We start from the raw sequence: 15,131 nt of genomic DNA, 5'->3' as shown, positions 1-15,131 counted from the left end.
ATCCCCTAGTCTATCATCTATTATTAATATCTACTAACAGTAAAACATAAAATTTAAATCTTTAAATCTTTTCATTAGTCAACTGGATTTCCTTCAAGCATCTCCTTTGGACAGTTAACTAAGATATAATAATCTTCACTTAGTTTATTTATCCTCTTTGAACAACTTGTAGCAGTTTTTACTCTCTAAAAAAAAGTACATGTTGCTATGTAACTAAAATGAAAACACAAAGAGCCCTATTTTCTTTCCTGTAATCTCTATATGGGACCTTCTGTGTTTTAAAGACTAATATAGATTTCTGCCCTGAGTATTACATAAGTCTTTTGCTATCAGAATTTGGACTGACTAGATGTCCTTCTGATACACTGAACTTATACTATTTTCCTCTTGTTAGCTCAGAACTTCTACTCTAAAGAATTAAAACTTGATGGTTGTGGTTTTATTTTTTTTTTCAGTTCCTGATGCTTATTATGATGTTTACCTCCGCAAACCCCATCCTGCTAAACATACCTAGGCATTATTCAGGGTGAAAAATTTACATTGTCATTGCCATATTTCTTAACTTCTTTGCGTCACTGATTGGTGCACTTCCTGGCAGACTGACTGTCTTCCGCCCAACCTCAGCACCCAAAAATTGTGACTACTCATTGCAGAAATCTTGCCCCAGGTTTGATTGTCAGTACATTGTTAAAATTACTTTTTTCCAATATAGTAATAATGTGAATGGGTGGTTTTGTTTGTTTTTCTTCATGTTTTTAACCTGCAGTTGCAATTAGGGTATTGCTCTGTCAGTTCAGTGAAATTGTTATTAAGTAGAGATCTGTGTAAATAATTATATATAAGTATGTTAAAACATGAGAGACCTTTTTTTGTCCGTGTGTGTGTGTGCATGTGTTAGACATATATTGCCCTTGGAATGAGCTGAGACAACTCTCCCTTCCCCCTACCCCAGGAATTAGATTTATTTTTTCCCCATTGCAGTCTATTCTTTAAAAACAACAACATAGTTAATAATAAGGAGTCCTGAGAATTAGTTCTTTTCTTACAGAATGAGGAGGAAATGGAAAATCTGCAAAGCAAAATCATTCAGGACCTTTGTGGGTATGACAGGATGTGCAACATGGTATTCAACAAAGTTACTTTTAAACTCTGGATTCAGTTTAATAAGGAGAACTCAGTTACCCTTTTTCTTTTTATAATAATTGTATTATTTGCAGATGATTAATGATTGTAGCATAAATTAATTACAGAAATCCTTATTTTCAAGATTCTCCCTCCTGTATGTTTTTAACTGAAATTGTACTTCTCTCCCTCCTTGTCTTTTGTTCGGCTTCCTTAATGTCTCTGCTAAAATTCCCCTTTCTTCAAGAAAAATTTCCCAGTCTTTCTTAATGCTAATGTCTTTCCCCTAAGGTTATCTCCAGTTTGTCCTGTCTGTAGTTTGTATGAACTTGTCTGCATGTTGTCTCCATGTGAGTTCCTTGAGAGTGGGGCCTGTTTGCCTTTCTTTGTATTCCTGCTGCTTTAGCACAGTGCCTTGGTTTTTGTTGCTGTTGTTCAGTTGCTCCTGGTTCTTTATGACTCCTTTTTTGGGGGTTTTCTTGGCAAAGATCCTGGAGTGGTTTGCCATTTCCTTGTCCAGTTTATTTTACAGACAAGGAGCTGAGGCAAACAGGGTAAGTGACTTACCCAGGATCACACAGCTAGGACGGGTCTGTGGCCTGATTTGAAACTCAGGAAGATGAGGCTTCCTGACTCCAAGCCTCACTTTATGCACTGCCTGACACATAGTAAGGGCTTAATAATTGCTTGCTGACTTGACTTGAGCTATGAATAAGTAGCACCTCATTAACTGAATTTTAATTACCTTAATAAACGCAGAGTCCCTTTTGCTAGTAGTACTAACAAACAAAAATGAAACAGTGAAGTAAAACAAATAAACTCAGAAGAGCAAAGTATAAATTATCAGATTGGTAGATAAGTTCAGTCCCCAACTGAGGGTGAGTTTATGTTCTTCCTCAAGTTCTTTTGTAAGTTAGTGGTTTGGCACTCAAAATACATTTTCTAATAAGTATAGTGTGTTACACAATAGGGTATTAGGCCAGTCCACAAAAGCCTTACTGATGATATACCTGAAATATAATAGCAACACAAATACACTTAATCATCATGTATAACATTATTTCTGTAATGGAATGTACGTTCTGAGTTCTACTTCTAGGCATCCAGGTACATTGACTCTTTTGGACAGGGCTATAGCGACAGATACTCCTGGGAACCAGTAACAATTTTTTATCCTGTATCTGTATGAGAAAAAGTCACCTCTCTGTGTTTGGATGAAATATGGCATCTCTCTAAGTCAGTTATTTTCCAGACGTTCTGAACAAGTAAATTAAAAGCAGGTGATCCCAGAGCAGACAAGAAACTGGTTCATATATAGGTATCATTCATTAATATTTTTTAAGTTGGAGACTCCTGGTATTTGATTTTTTTTAAGCCACATACTATACTTCTTTTTAAACTTTCTTTTTTTTTAAACTTTCTTTTTGCCCAAGAGGCTCAAAGTGTTAAAACATAATTAATGATCCTAGTACTAATGTCCATTTGTTTGGAAATAACACATTTTGAAATATATAGGTAAAAGGAAGTAAATGTATGAGAATATTCTTAAATAAGATTTTAGAGAGAGCTGGAAGAAACAGAATATGTAACCTCTCATAAATGCTGATGATACTTTGGTGTTTTAAGCAAAGAAAAAACTTGAAGTATCCTGCTTTGTTGCCATTTAGTTTTTACAAAAGCAGACTTTCTTTTCTCACCCCTTTAGAAATAATTGATTTCTACATAGTACTCTCAACGGGATGAAAAGTGTTTGTCAGTACAGTAGGATGCCATTTTAAAATGGGCTTCTGTGAATGTGGTTTGGCCTGGTGTTGTATGAATGTCAGTAAAAAATGTAAAGGCTCCTACAGAATATTTTGACACTGCATTCATTTTTATATTTTATACATATGTATTTTATATGTGGGTGTTCATGGGAATATATTGTTTTAAATTAGCCATAGGATATGGGTGTAAATAGCTGATGGAGATTTTTTATCATTTGGTCCAGACTTTGGTGGTGTGATCCATCAGTGATAGCTAATAACTAATGTTTCAGACTAAAGTAAAGATTTCTCCTTTGCATCTATCTAGTTATGGTCTGTTTCACAGAGCCAAACAGGGTTGTACAGTTCCTATGATCCTATTGTGCTGAAGAATTCCTTATTACTCCAAGGATGAAAAAACAATGCTTTTAAAATTATTTTGGGACATATTACACTCTCTCTCTTTATATATCTAATTGGCTTGTATAAGTTTATTACACTATGCATGCCTTTTAGGGTATATATTATGTACTTTGAAATCTTATTTTATAGGGTATTTACATCAGAATAATTAGAGGTTTTAGAGTAGTAGAAATTTGAATTTTAAAATGAGCTAATATATGCAAAGTGCTTTACCAACATTAAATTAGTGCTATACAAATGTTAATATCATTGTCATTATTAATAGTGGTAGTAGGAGGAGGAGAAGAGAGAAGGAAGGAAGGAAAGCAGAAAAGAAGGAGCAAGGGAAGGAAAGATGGAAAGAGGAGTTGTTTTTATTGCCTAATTGGAAAATATCTTTCTTTTATGCCACTTATGTTGGTTTTTCACTCATCCTTTCACTTGCCTATGTTCCATCTGTTTGTTTTAACCTTGTTAGTCAGTAATAGATTATTATAATTACCCATCTGTTATACTAGCCATGGTAGATTGTAAATGGCACTTAATTTTGTAGCAGTTTAGTGACAGTAGTACTGGTTTGCGTCAAGAGGCTAACAGGATCCTTAGTATTGTGATTCGCACATCTGGCATAGCTTTCTTTTTGGATTGGGTGGTAGAATGACTTCATTTTTTTCCACTCCAGACATTAGTTTATGCATTCTTAAAAGAATGTTCCTTTTCTCATTAGCTGAATCATACTGACTAGGCAACACATATTTGATTTTATATCTTTTGGAAGGGTATAAAAATAATACTTACATGGGTAGGGTGATGTTGGGACTCTGTGGAAAATAGTGAAACAGGTAATAATTATTTCAGTCCTAATTGTTATCTGATTTTTAAAATATATATCCTAGCTTCTATTCTTTTAGCAGTTTTCTTTTTGGTAAAATCTAATTCAGTAGTTCTGTTTAGCCTTGTTATTCTTTATGTGGTATATTTTTATAATTTAAAAACATTTTTATTTGTTTCAGAATTAATGGAAAGTGCAACACATATTCAATGATTAGGTTCAAAGAATTAGTTGCAGTATATTTTGGAAGAAATGTCATTGATGTGTTATTTTTTCCAGTAGTAATTTCAGTGACTTACCAGTTGGACTTTCTTATAGCAATAGATCATAAAGACAGTGACTTTATTTCATCTTTTAGTTTTGAAGGGCCCCAGCTTAAATGAAAGTCATAGCTGGCCCTTATGCAGAAAGTATAAACAAGGAAATCCCCTGTTTAGAAGATTAATAGACTCAAGTAATTTTCTAGTTTTTAAGGTACATTGTCTAAGAAACAATGAATTGAGAAAAAGAATAGCAAACTTCAGTAGTCTTGTTTTTGGATTTCTTTGTTACAGGTTGTCATGAATTTTATGGTAGAGAAAGAAACGGAAATCTCAGGAATATTTAAAGTCTTTTTTCTGCAAGGAATTTTTTATCAGAATTTGGGTATTTGACAAAATGTAAATCCTTTTCAAGAAATTTTATAAAAGGTAAAATATCTGTTTAATGATCACTTCTAAAGCCAATATTTTGACATTGGCATGCATATTACTACTTCCAGACTGAGTAGCAGTTAGTTACACTAATTTTGAATGTGTAAAATTTGTGAGAGACTTGTTGTGCATCAATTTTGTCATTCTCAAATGATAATAGGAATGCCAAATAAATTTTGCTGACCGGATATAAAGGCATAAAACACACACACACACACATGCACACACCAATACCACCACCAACATTTTTGGGGCAGCTAGGTGATTCAGTGAATAAACCACTGGCCCTAGAGTCAGGAGGACCTGAATTAAAATTTGACCTCAGACACTTGACACTAACTAGATGAATGAGCTTGGGCAAGTCACTTAACCCCAGTTGCCTTTCCTTCCCCCCAAAAAAACTTTTCTAATGTGATTGCATTTAATTTTCTATTCATGTTTTTCCCTTTGACATTTTGATGCTTTTAATGTTTTGGAGACCCTTTATCTGCAACTGGGTATATGCCTATGTTTTTATTATTCATTGTCATGTGATTTATCTCCCATCAGAAAATTTGATAGTTAAGTAGATAATTTACCTTTTTCTTTAAAATTAAATATATTTATTTACTTTTAGTTTACAACATTCAGTTCCACAATCCCTCGAGTTCCAAATTTTCTCTCTGTCCCTCTCCTCCCACCACCCCCTCCCCATGGAGGCATGCAGTCCGATATAGTTTTTATACATACCTTCCATATTAAACATCAGTCAAGTTGTAAAGAAGAATTATAACCAATAGAATGAACTAAGAGAAAGAAGGAACAAAACAAAAAAAAGAGAGCAGGTAGTTTGCTTCCATCTGTATTCAGACTCTATAATTCTTTCTTAGGATGTGAATAGCACTTTCCATCAGGAGTCTTTTGGAGTTGTCTTTATGTTGCATTGCTGAGAGGAGTCCTATCTGTCTATAATCTATAGCCCAGTCTCTCAAAGTTAGTCATCACAGATATGATGTGTCTGTGATTGTATTCTGGTTCTCCTGGCTCTGCTCTCCTCCCTCAGCATCAGTTTATAGAAGTTTCTCCAGGTTGATAATTTGCCTTTCTTTTAATTTGTAAGATGCCTTGAATTGCCTAGCTATATTATTAACTTGAGTGTTTTAGCCTTTAGCTTTCACATTGATATGGCTCAAAACAAAAATGAGGAAACCCTTTCATATTTATAATGCATGTATTAACTTTTGCCTCTTGCTAGCATGCTTTGAATTTGCTGTTGCAGCTGACCCATCTTCAACATCTAGTATTGCACTTAATTTAGTACTAAGTAGAAAACCACTATTGAAACGAATAGATATGTAGCCTCTTCCACAGGAAGTGGTAGTATGTATCACTATCGATTTATGTTGTAAACATACTTCAGCTTGCCATTTCCTATTCACCAAATAGATGGGCAGAGGAATTATTTAAATTTTTCTGGTTCATTTTATTTTATTTAGTTTTTTGATTATGTATTTGGTATTCAATATTTTCTTTCAAGTTCAAAATGTTTGCTGGATACTTAAGTTAGTTTATTTATAAACCTTTTTCTCCACTGTGGTCAGATTAGACTCATTTGGAAATGATTAGTCTATTCGTGTTTATTCCAAGTTAATACTTAAATATATTCTAAAAATTCAATTAAGTTTCCTTTTTTGAGAGTTCTGATAGAAACTTGGGAATTCCAAAGTGATTTTCCTCAGAAAAATGTTGAGTGATTTAACAAACAAGATAAATAGGTACATTGTGAAAACAGGCTATTGTGAACTAATAAACTATATTTTTATGAAGAATGCTTCCATTATTCCAGTCCATAATAATTATTTAGTGTAAACAAAATTCTGAATTTTATTTTTTCCATGCAAAAGATTATTAAAATACTTTCTCTTAAGGGAAAAATAAAAATTCAGTCCATAACTCATCTCATACATTTTACCTCACATTTGTTCCAATTAAAGAATTTCAGGTTTTAATTTTAAAATTCCTTTATAAGCATAAAATAAAATGTATCTGTTGGCAAAATTATTAAAACAATATCTGTAACCTAAAGATTAGCAAAGACTGCTGTGAATTTTTACCAACTAAATAAAAATCTTTAGTAAGGAAGTATAACATTTTAGCCCTTCAATGTATATTTTGAATGACTGGTGAACTGATTTCTCTGATTCTTGGGGACTCTGAAATCAACAGACAAACATATTTATATAAAGTCCCATGTACCATAGCCATAAATAATAATACCAAAAGCAATTTTGCAGTAGTTTTTGATTTATAAAAAATGTTTAATGAATTCACTCATATACTTAAGAGCATGAAAGGATCTTAGAGGTGATCTAGACCAGAGGTCAAAGCAAACTAAAAACTCCCCAGTGTAGCCAGAACCAGATTAAAATGTAATTGGGAAATGTTTGACTGAATGAATACAAATACAGTACACTAGAGATAATGTTAATTTGTGACTTTCGAAGTCTGTGTATACAGCCTCTGGGATCCATTTCTGTTTGAGTTTGACACCATTGATCTAGTCCATTCCCTTCACTTTATAGATGAGGAAATTGAGGCTCAGAAAAGCTAAGTGACTTGCCCAACATCACACAAGGGGAGCAGTGAACAGAACTTTGATTTGTGAGTTCAGGAGTCCCCCTTGTCCTGGGATTTAGTCCTTGCTGTATCACCAGCTAGTCCACTTTTCTGGATCCTCAGGCATATATCTATCTTACCACCTATGCATGGGTGACTCCAAGGCCTTTCTCTCTTTCTCTTTTCTCTGGCTTGGTATCTCTTCAGCTCACTTGCATTCAATTGTCAACATTATGCAGATGACTCAGAAATCTACATATGACCTCTTACTTAGCATATCTAATGTTCTTTTCTCAATCCTTAAGGCTTCTTGACCACTCTCCAGTCTTTGATACTGTCAATCACCCTCTTCTTTTTTTCACTCTTTTAAAAATTTTTTTTTAAGAAATTCTTTCTAGGTTTTCATATTGCTCTCTCCTGGTTCTACTATCTGTCTGACCCTTAGTCTCCTTTGCTGAATCTTTATTCAGGCCACATCTACTAACCATAGAGGTCCTCTAGTGCTTGGTCCTGGACCCTGTTATCTCTCTATAGGATTTCCTTTAGTGATCTCTTCTGCTACCTTGTATTCAATTATCTCTATGTGGAGAACTGTCTGATTTGTTTATCTGCCCCAACCTCTCTTGTGACCTTCAGTCTTTCATCTCCAACTGTCTATTGGACATCTCAAACCAGATATCTTAAACTCAACATGTCTAAAATTTATCTCAGTATCTTTTCTCCCAAGCTTTCCCTTTTCCCTAACTTAGTATTACTTTTAGGTGCACCACAGTCCTCCCAATCACTCAGGCTTGCAACCTTGACATCACCTTCAACTCCTTACTTTTTCCTACCCTCCCTCTCCCTACTAATCCCACCTGCATATCCAATCTGTTGCCAAGTCGTTCATAACATCTGTCTTATATGTAGTCCTTTCCTGACCCTGTCATCATCCTGGTGCTGGTCTTTATCATCTCAGTCATAATACAGTACTATTCCAGTATCCTGCTGGTTGGTCTCCCTGCCTCAAGTCTCTTCCACCTTCAATCCATCTTCCTCTCATCTGTCAAAATGATCTTCCTAGGGGCGGCCAGGTAGCACAGCTAGTAAGAACACCAGCTCCAGTGTCAGGATGACCTGGAGTTCAAATCCGGGCTCAGATACTTAGCACCACACCCAGAAATAACTGGCCGTGTAACCTTGAGCAAGTTACTTAACCCCGATTGCTTTTAAAAAAAAAATGATCTTCCTAATGGTCAGATCTAACCATGTCACCACCCCTAATCCCCATTTAATAAACTCTTAATGGCTTTCCTTTACCTCCAAGATCTAATATAAAATCCTCTGTCTTTTAAAGCCTTTCATAATGTGGCCTCTCCCTTTCTTTCCAGTCTTCTTACACTTTACTTCTTTCCATGTACACGAAGATCCGGTGACACTGACCTCCTTGCTATTCATCACACATAATACTCCATCTCCCAACTTCATTCATTTTCACTGACTGCCCCCCATGCCTGTAATTCTCTCCCTCTTGGTCTCTGTCTCCTGGCTGCACTCAAGCCCCAGCTAAAATTCTTTTCTATAAAAAGGCTTTTCTGATTCCCTTAATGATAGTTCGTTCTCTTGGATTATCTCCAATTTATCTTGCATATATCTTGTTTACACAGAATGTTTATATGTTGTCTCCCCCACTAGACTGTGAGCTCCTTGAGAGCAGAAGTCTTGTTTAACAGTGTCTGGCACATAGAAGGAAAGGGTAGGGTTATTTAAGTACCTACTATATGCTAGGCACTATGTAAAGTCTTACAAATCTCTGATTTGATCCTCACTGCAACCCTGGGAAGTAGGTGCTATTATTATCCCCATTTTTATAGATAAGGAACCTGAGGTAAGCAAAGGTTAAGTGACTTGCCCAGTGTCAACTAGCTAGTAAGTGTCTGAGCCTGCATTTGAACTCAGGTCTTCTTGACTCCAGGCCCAGCACTCTATCCATTGAGCCATCTAGCTGCCTTTAGTAGTCTCATGGGCAGTGCTTAATAAATGCTTATTGACTTCTGGTTTTCAGGGATTCTATTGATTATTAATTTCTCTCACCTTTTTTTCCCCTAGGTCCCCTTTTTTATATCATATATTTTACATTTTCTTCTTTTTGTTCAATTATTTAACTTTGTTCCAATATTTCTTGCTGTCTAATAGAATCATTGATTTCTATTTGATACATTCTACTTTTCTTGAAGGCTGATATTTAGAAGGTTTGCCAGTTTCAGTTCTAACCTATTTATTCTCCTTACATTTCTTTCCTTCTGAGTTTTTATATGATATTTTTAATCTCTTGCTTTACTTTTTAAAATTCAATTTAGTTTATTTTCTGTTTCTGAATTTTCTCCTCTCCCTCTTTCCTCTCCTCCCTCACCAATTGAGAAGGCAAGGTAAGCAAAAGTTATTACAAATACACACACGCACACACACAGTCATACAAAAGAAATCCCCGTATTAACTGTGCTGAAAAAGAAAAAAATATGCTTCAGTTTGTTCTCTGAGTCTGTTCTCTCTATCAGGAGGTGGATAGCATGCTTCATCATGAGTCCCCTGGATTTGTGGTTGGTTACTATATTGATTAGAGTTTCTATTCTTTCATTTTTTCAAGATATTAATGTAGTCTTGTGGGGGTGACCAAATATGGAAGAGGAACTACCTCTAGAACCCATTTAAAGAATATGATGTAGCAGTGCACACTTATCACAATACCATCCTGTACAGAGATGGCAAGGATTTAGTAAATTACTACTCATTCATATTTACTAACTGGTGCCTTAAAAGCTTAATTTACTGATAATAAATAAGCATTAGTTTAAGGTAATAAGGTGATATTTGTAAAGTCTTTGCAGTTCTTGATTAAAATGAACTGTTTAAATGTTCATAGCATTAGTAGTCCAAAAAGGGAGGTTAAAATGTTTGAGTCCCAAATAGCTTTCCCACATTGTCTGTCAGATTTGCTGATTATCTTTGGGCCTATTGCAAGTAAATAAAACTATATAGTTAAGTTTCTAGTATGAAGGCTATTGTGATGGTACATAGAAATATCAATACAATATATGCTAGCTCTATATTAATGCCAAGGACTTTAATTTTTTAATAGCTTTTTGGACTTATTCATTCATTCAAAATTCATTTTTTAAAAAATTTATGTACAGTACATTAGTGTTTGGGGATGAAAGAAACAAAAAGATTAAAAAGACATGGCTCTCGCCTTTAGGGAACTTATGCTCTAGTTATAGAGCTTTAGTAGTCAAATCAGAGAAGAGAAAGAGAAAGTCTTGAAGAGTTCTACTCCTTTTACCAGGGAAAAAAAAGCCAAAACCTCAAGTATTTAAGCTAACTAACATTGACATCTATTTCAGGAACAGTACATGTTTACCTAGTCTTACCAAATTATGGGATCTTTATACATGTATTGCATCTAGAGATACTAAAGTTTATAATAAACCATATTCCATGTGTGTTGGAATTCTCTGCGAAGTGGTTGACATTCCTTTCTTCTTTCAGTTATATTATTCAAAGAAAACATACCATTCACACCCTCTTTGTGTGCACATTTTCTAGTGCGTTGGAGAATATTAAATTCAATAGAAATCTTTGTTTTTTCTTGAAACTTAACCACAAATATATATATTTTTTAAACAGGAATTGACTTTAAAATAAGAACAATAGAGCTGGATGGGAAGAAAATCAAACTGCAGATCTGGTAAGTCAGGCACAAGTTCCTTTTACCTTAATCAGTAATATGAACAATATCCCATAATGACAAAAGCATTTTAATTTTATCAAATACTATTAGAGAAAAACAGGAAAGTACTGAACACTATATTCTGACTTCAGTTAAAATAAAGGCCTTCAAATATGAAAAAGATTTTCTTTTTTTAATCTTTCTAGATATCTACACATCCCACCCATACAGCAAGTGCTAAGTAGCTGCAGCAATGAGACTAGATAATTTTATGATGGAAATACCTCTCTTCCCTTTTGAACCTGAATAGAGGTGAACATTGGCATGGGAGATGAGGAAAAGACTAGTACCATCTCCCATCTGTATTCCCACAGTAAGTGAAAAGGAATGAGGCACATCTTTAGGTTTATCTAAATGCTTCTCTATTGTGATCACTTATCTTTTACTTTTATGTTTCATTAGTTAAATTCCTGTAGCTAGGTGGCTTATTAGATAGAGTGCTGGGCCTAGAGTTAGGGAGACCTGAGTTTAAATTTAGCCTCAGACACTTAGTTGTGTGACTGTGGGTAAGTCATTTAACCTCTGTCTGCTTTAATCCACTGGATAAGGAAATGGCAAAAACACTCCAGTATCTTTGCCAAGAAAACTCCATGGATAGTATTGGTATGATATAATCCAGAGAGTCATGAAGATTTGGACACTATTGAACAACTTTAAATGCCTGAGGAATTTATCAACACTTAGTTAACTAAGGACCCAGAATTGAATAGGGAAAGGAGGACAGTCCGGAATGAATCTGGGAAGTTTCAGAGACTGCATTTAATGACCCCAAGCGTCTTCTTGGAACACCAATATTCTGTTGGTGACCCAGCGATTCTATACGACTGAAACATTGAATAGGCCATTCATATGAACTTCTGGGAGCCAAGATGGTGGAGTAAGCAATAAGTCGATCCAATTCTCCCTTATTGATCTCAAAAAACCCAGAAAATATTGCCCTAGGAAAAATCCTAGAACAGTGGAGCCAGCAGAAAGACAGGGTGCAGCAGTCTTTTAGCCTGTGAGGCTTGAGGGATTAACAGGAAAGCACCCTCTTGCTCTGGTGGAAGGGAAGCAGTACAGTCTGGGAGGCATCCCAGCAAGCCAGCAGCTATCCACATCTCAGCAAATCAGTGGGAGATCCTAAGCCTGAGAAAGTGGTGGAGCACACAAGTGCCAACACCAGGGTACCATTCCACTCCTACCTCCCGCATGTCTTGGCACAGCCAGCGAAACCAGTAGACTCTGACTCAGAGTACCACCATATGTGCCAGTGGGTAGGTATCCTCTAGCAGCTGAACCTCCCGTGCTTCATTGTAGCTCCAGGTGAGCAGCTGTCCCTATTAGCTTTAGTGTAGCATCAGGGAAATGCAGAAAAACCCCACGTGGCTTTAGCACATACCAGCCACCACCACCAGCTCCAGCTAAGCACCAGGTGAGCTACCAGACCCCTACAGCCTCCAGGTGCCAGCACCTGAGACCCCACCACACAAAGCCAGTGACTAGGCCCTTGAATCCCAGCACAAGAAGCTTGGGACAGTGCCCCCTGTGCCCCAGAAGCAGAGATCAACTTTAAAAGCCAGGAAAAAGGCAAACACCATGAGCAAAAAAGCAACAACAAAACACCACTGACCATAGAGAATTTATTATGGTGACAGGGGAGTTCAAAACACAAATGCAGAAGAGGACAACATTGTCAGTATACCCACATTTGAAACATCAAAGGGGAATATGAACTGGTATCAAGCCCAAAAAACCTTCTTGGAAGAGCTCAAGTCAAATAAGAGAGGTAGAAGAAAAATTGGGAAAAGAAATTAGAGGTATGCAAGAGAGAGTCAACAACTTGGAAAAGGAAGGACAAAAATTGACTGTAGAAAACAATTCCTTAAAAAATACAATTGGCCAAATGAAAAAAAGTACACTGAAGAAAACAACTGCTTAAAAATTAGAATTGGCCAAATGGAAAAGGAGGTACAGAAGCTAACTAAAGAAAACAATTCATTAAAAATTAGAATTGAAGAAGCTAATGACTCTATGAGACATCAAGAATCAGTCAAACAAAATCAAAAGAATGAAAAAATAGAAGAAAATGAAGCACTTTCTTCAAAGAATTAAAGTTACAGATCCAAAAGGCAATGGAAAGATGCATGCTGGGCCTGTATAGGGTCAATCATGAAAAAATTTTACAAAAATAGTAAATAAAAGATACTAGTAACATTATCTATCTATATATTATATATATGTAAATAGTCAGAAAGGGAGTAGACCAGTAATGTAACAAAAAAGAGAGCCAAACAAATGGATAGTCTGAGTGCTATATTGGTACTCATGCAATGTAAATAAATCTAGAGGAAGAATCCTCATTTTTTAGATGGACCTTCTGTAGAAAATGTTGGAGAATGTGGATAAGAATCTTGAAGCAAGAGAAAGCACGGATGGGTTGCAGTCTGCACTGTTGCACTGACAGCCAAGGGTTCATCTAAGATGGTTCTTATAAATTGACAAATTAAATGGTTTTCTCTTGAGGGCAAAAGACCAATTGTCCCTGTCTTCAGAGAATCATAAATATCAGAGCAGAAAGAGACCTTAGAGATAGGTAGTTTGATTTGCACATAAAGAAAACTGATTCCAGGGGAGGCTAGGTGGCACAGTGAATAGAGCACTGGCCCTGGAGTCAGGAGGACCTGAGTTCAAACCCGACCTCAGACACTTGACACACTTACTAGCCGTGTGACTTTGGGCAAGTCACTTAACCTCAATTGCCCTCCAAAAAGCAAAAAACAAACAAACAAACAAAAACAAAAAAAACCTGATTCCAGAAAGGGTATATTGCTCAAAGGTCATATAGCCAGCTAGTGACAGAGTCGGGTTTCTTGACTTCAAGGCTAAGGCTCTTTCCATCAGACCATGCTATCTTCACTGGAACACAGCATTGACAACATAGGTTTTTCCTTTAATAATTTAGTACCCAGTGTTACTGGTGCACACTTACTCTGTCTGGCATAAAAGTTCTAAATGTATCACTAGTCATTCTTTGAACATTCAGACATTTAATTCTTGACTTTAACATAATAAGTTCTCTTTCCTTTATGTTCTGTCCTAATGCTATTTCCTCTGTGTTTTGGGAGAAAAAGAATTCCTTATCCCATGTCTTCATAATTTTGGGTGTGGGAACATGGAAACATGGGTGTAGTGATCTAATTTAACAACTTGTTGATGAGCAGATAATTACAGGTTAAAGAGGGAATTGGATTATATTTCCAGTGTTGCTTTCTGCTGATATCCTTAGAGTGAACAAACTTTTTGTGATTTTGTTCATTATCACCTCCATGAGCAGCCAAGTCTACATTTAAACCTCCAGGCTCCCACTTTTCATGTCCAATAAGTCTGATGATACTGTTCCAAAATATTTGTTCTCCCTTCTTCCCCCACTGCTTTTCATTCCTTTGCCCTCCCTCATATATCTATTTGTTTTTCCATGTATCAAACAGATGTTTCCATTTTCTAATAGATTTTTACCCAATTTCCCCTGAAATGTATTGGCCTTAGTTAGGTCTGTACTAGGCTTTTTTTTGTGCATATATCTTTCCTACCAATTTGCAGTGCCTTTTAATGCTACTTAGTTTCTATGATTCCAGGGAGTTAGTTCTGAGATATAAATAGCAAAGTCTGGGACATTGACTTTCCCAAATGTCAAGAAAATCTGACTTCTCATTAGATATTTTCTGATAAACACAACAAATTTGGAATTTGTTCATTACACAGAGCCTAGTGCTTATGGTGTATCATCTGCCTAACCACAAATGAAAACTCCAGTTTAAGTAGCTTGGAGTTTTTGTTTGAAAGTCTTTAGGATTACCAAAGGATATATGTTAGTCTCTCTCACTTTAATAACGGGCTCTATTGCTCACAAAATTATTCAACAAACCCAATTTAGCATGCTTTACTGAGTAATTTCTGCATTATTTCAACTCATTTGATTATTTTGTGAAGAAATC

The 15,131-nt window shown here is 35.7% G+C and overlaps 1 protein-coding gene across 1 annotated transcript in view; it reads left to right on the top strand.

The window, feature by feature from the left end:
* Positions 1 to 15,131, top strand: part of RAB8B (RAB8B, member RAS oncogene family) — an 85,474-nt gene that overhangs the window by 51,555 nt on the left and 18,788 nt on the right. The window contains exon 2 of the mRNA XM_069098362.1: positions 11,052 to 11,112. Coding sequence (XP_068954463.1) covers positions 11,052 to 11,112 — 61 coding nt within the window. The remainder of the gene's footprint in view (positions 1 to 11,051; positions 11,113 to 15,131) is intronic.

This window comes from Petaurus breviceps, unplaced genomic scaffold (assembly GCF_028583685.1).
Source record: "Petaurus breviceps papuanus isolate PSGF00001 unplaced genomic scaffold, PetGlider_PUasm1.0 37, whole genome shotgun sequence".
NCBI classification, from domain to species: domain Eukaryota; kingdom Metazoa; phylum Chordata; class Mammalia; order Diprotodontia; family Petauridae; genus Petaurus; species Petaurus breviceps.
The sequence above is the reverse complement of the archived record's forward strand: the minus strand, read 5'-3'. Positions and strand labels throughout refer to the sequence as shown.